Below are 4,313 nucleotides of genomic sequence, written 5' to 3'. Positions count from 1 at the left end.
CTTCATCTCATCCAGAAGACCCCAAAGTGCTTCACACTACATTCAGTCATTCACACATTCATACACTGATGGTGGCAAACTGCTGCATAACAGCACAGCTGCACTGGAGCAGTCTAACAGAGGCAAGGCTGCCATGCAACAGTGCCACCTGCTGGGCCCTCTGACCTCCACCAGCAGGCAAGGGGGCCGAAGTGCCTTTGACTCAGGAACCCACTGTCAACCCAYTAACTACAGTRCAAACTCCTACTCCCATCTCCACCACTGTCATCTGACAACTAAAGACAGGAGCGTAAATGGTAGTGAACTCTCCTGGGCCTCTTACTGGACAACGTGGAAACAGGAATCTTTACATTATTTAACTCAGCTGGTGTTTTCTAGCTGCCTTGGAATCAGCTGAGCTGATGGGATAAAGATCCTGCTGTCCGATCGCCTCAGAATACGTGTATAAAATAAAGTTCAGACTAGCCTAATTCTGTAGAGTTTGCACCTTTTCCCTTTGAACTCTAACTAAAACATTTTAATTGAATCARCATACTTGAGTTYGTGCTATCTAGCTGCAAACAGACTGAAAACTTTTGACCATCTCCAGCGGCACCACCTCCATGATGGGACTTCCCCTTTCCACAKCTCCCCTGAATCCATCATTATAAACTGGGGAAGGATGCTGGGATTTTCTGCAGTTAGATAGCAAGTGAACATCATTATAGAAAGTCAGGAGAAACTAAAGGTACATTAAATTACTGAGCTTTTCTGATAGACTTTGAATGCAAATTCCTTTCGGTCCTACAGCTTTCTGTAAAAAGATTTAACAAATTTCACATCTTTCAACGGTGATTSCTGCTCATTGGTTTTTGCATCTAGTAATGATTGAAAACTACACATTCAACAGCTATATGCTGCAAATTGAAGGGTTAAATGTGGAAGAGGCGTCCATGTACCCTGCMTTCTTCCTGTTGCTGTCTGTCTATCTGTTCATTATGATAGCTAATGTTGGGATTGTGGCTCTGATTATYCTCGATAAAAGCCTCCATCAGCCCATGTATTTGCTGTTTTGCAACCTGCCTTTTAATGATATTCTGGGAAACTCTGTCATGTTGCCTCGTGTGTTGATGGACATCCTCCAGCCGCAGGCTGAGCGCCTCATCAGTTACTACGAGTGTGTTGTTCAGGCTTTCTGTTCCCACATGTTCGGCACCACGTCCCACACCGTGCTGATGATCATGGCCTTTGACAGATATGTTGCCATCTGTAATCCTCTGCGTTACTCTGTGATAATGACCAACAGGATGGTGGTGAAGCTGACAGTCTCTGCCTGGGGGTCGGCCTTGGTTCTGGTYGGGATTCTGCTGGGTTTGACCATTCGACTGAGCCGCTGCAGGACTCTGATCACCAACCCGTACTGTGACAAYGCCTCACTGTTCAAGCTGTCCTGTGAGAGCGTGGTGATCAACAACATCTACGGCCTGACCTTCACTGTGGTCCTCTTGACAGCCTCCATCGGCAGCATCATTGTCACCTACACCAGGATCACTGTTGTCTGTCTGACCAGTAAGAGCAAGTCTCTGAACAGTAAAGCCTTGAAGACCTGCAGCACACACCTCTTTGTCTACATGATTATGTTTGTTTTCGGGAAAATGAACATTGCGCTGCATCGTTTCCCTGAATACTCAGAGTACAGGAAACTGTGTCTTATTCTGTTTCATATCATCCCCGGCAGCCTGAACCCCATCATCTACGGYGTTCAATCCAGAGAGATAAAACGGTTCCTGTCCAAGCTGTTCTACTCCAGAAAGWTTCTGTCATCATAATGTCTCAAATCTGGGGTTTTTTTGTTTGTTTTTGTTTGCTTACTGTGAAAAAATTTTAAGATAAACATTTTAAAATGAATTGTCCCCAGTTTCAGAAAAGCAGAACATTATTTAAAAGGAATCTCTACCATTAATTAAATCATGGTTTAGTTAGTTTTAATTATGTTTCTTACGTTTGAATCACTTACTCACAATGAATGCTTGTGTTTAACTTTCACAATGTGCATCCTTTTAATGTAAAGTCCACATCTTTATATTTGTAGTACGCTTTGCAGTCAGATGTACTTTAAAATAATTGAAGGTATTTTAACATCTGGTCTTTAACAGTTTTAAGTCAATAAAATTCTTTTCTTCACAAAGTTTTTTATTTAATAAATTATTCATTCTGTGAAAAAATCAGTTAATTTTCTCCTCATCTAGTATTTCATTCTTCCTGCAGATTGACTCATCTGTTGAGGCATGTTGACCCAGGTGAAAAAAAAGTATACTTTAGTATACTAAATTTTAACATACTTTANCAAAATGTAAAGAAACTCATCCATGCTTTAGTTGCACTGATTACTGCAACAGAGTCAATGCAACTGTTGCAATGACACTGCAGATGTCACTGTCACTAATCAACAGCTGCAGCTGGCGTTCCAACTGAAACCAGGAACATGGAGCACAAAACCCCAGTTCTAAAGTCCTTCCACTGAGAAAATAGACTGYAAAATACTGTTGTTAGTTTATAAATCCTGAATGACTCAGCACCACAGACCTCTGACGACGTCTGGCTCCCCAGAACCAGAACCAAACACAGTAGTCATCTCAGACTACTTGAATTATGTACAGTTGATGGTAACACTTTATTTGAAGGGGGGTGAATAAGACTGACACGACACTGTCATTAACATGACATAACACCTGTCATGAACATGAATAAGCCTTCATGAATATTTATGACTGTCATAAACATGTCATAACACCCGTCATGAACATGAATAAGCCTTCATGAATATTTATGACTGCTGTCATAAAGTGTCATTCGGTAAATCATGACACTTTTAATACAAAGTTGACATTATTCAAAATGTCTTTGTTATGACAACTTGACATTAACCAAGAAATCATTACTGATATAAATTTGTTATAAAAGTATTACTGATTGCACTTTAAAAATGAGGTAACTTTATGTTATTAAAGGTAAAGTTTAAACAGTAATGATTGTTAATTGTTAGCTTGAGGACAATGGTCTTCCAGACCGGATAACCACTTACATCTGACAACTAAGGACAGAAACATAAGTAACTCTTCTGGGCCAGTCTGGATCTGGGATGAACTTTCATTTTCAACCTCTCTTAGTGATTATTTTTTCTTAACTGTGGGAGGTTCAGTCATACTGGACAAGAGGGACCTCAAAGAGTAGAACTTCCTGGATCATCTCAATACAGAACTCGGGAACTATATCATGARATGTCTTCTCTGAGGACCACCTCTTGTTGAGGRAATCAGCCGTTGGACCTTGAGATGGASAAGAACCCTTCAGCACACCATCATCTGGACTGGCCTGTTCTTATTTAGCMCTTCATCTCATCCAGAAGACCCCAAAGTGCTTCACACTACATTCAGTCATTCACACATTCATACACTGATGGTGGCAAACTGCTGCATAACAGCACAGCTGCACTGGAGCAGTCTAACAGAGGCAAGGCTGCCATGCAACAGTGCCACCTGCTGGGCCCTCTGACCTCCACCAGCAGGCAAGGGGGCCGAAGTGCCTTTGACTCAGGAACCCACTGTCAACCCAYTAACTACAGTRCAAACTCCTACTCCCATCTCCACCACTGTCATCTGACAACTAAAGACAGGAGCGTAAATGGTAGTGAACTCTCCTGGGCCTCTTACTGGACAACGTGGAAACAGGAATCTTTACATTATTTAACTCAGCTGGTGTTTTCTAGCTGCCTTGGAATCAGCTGAGCTGATGGGATAAAGATCCTGCTGTCCGATCGCCTCAGAATACGTGTATAAAATAAAGTTCAGACTAGCCTAATTCTGTAGAGTTTGCACCTTTTCCCTTTGAACTCTAACTAAAACATTTTAATTGAATCARCATACTTGAGTTYGTGCTATCTAGCTGCAAACAGACTGAAAACTTTTGACCATCTCCAGCGGCACCACCTCCATGATGGGACTTCCCCTTTCCACAKCTCCCCTGAATCCATCATTATAAACTGGGGAAGGATGCTGGGATTTTCTGCAGTTAGATAGCAAGTGAACATCATTATAGAAAGTCAGGAGAAACTAAAGGTACATTAAATTACTGAGCTTTTCTGATAGACTTTGAATGCAAATTCCTTTCGGTCCTACAGCTTTCTGTAAAAAGATTTAACAAATTTCACATCTTTCAACGGTGATTSCTGCTCATTGGTTTTTGCATCTAGTAATGATTGAAAACTACACATTCAACAGCTATATGCTGCAAATTGAAGGGTTAAATGTGGAAGAGGCGTCCATGTACCCTGC

The 4,313-nt window shown here is 41.4% G+C and overlaps 1 protein-coding gene across 1 annotated transcript; it reads left to right on the top strand.

The window, feature by feature from the left end:
* The first annotated feature begins 845 nt into the window (after positions 1-845).
* Positions 846-1,808, top strand: LOC103459873 (olfactory receptor 146-like). Its single transcript, XM_008401800.2, has one exon. It carries the CDS (start codon positions 864-866, stop codon positions 1,806-1,808), a length of 945 nt encoding a protein of 314 aa, XP_008400022.1. The 5' UTR covers positions 846-863.
* Positions 1,809-4,313: the final 2,505 nt, after the last annotated feature.

This window comes from Poecilia reticulata, unplaced genomic scaffold (assembly GCF_000633615.1).
Source record: "Poecilia reticulata strain Guanapo unplaced genomic scaffold, Guppy_female_1.0+MT scaffold_131, whole genome shotgun sequence".
NCBI lineage: Eukaryota > Metazoa > Chordata > Actinopteri > Cyprinodontiformes > Poeciliidae > Poecilia > Poecilia reticulata.
The sequence above is the reverse complement of the archived record's forward strand: the minus strand, read 5'-3'. Positions and strand labels throughout refer to the sequence as shown.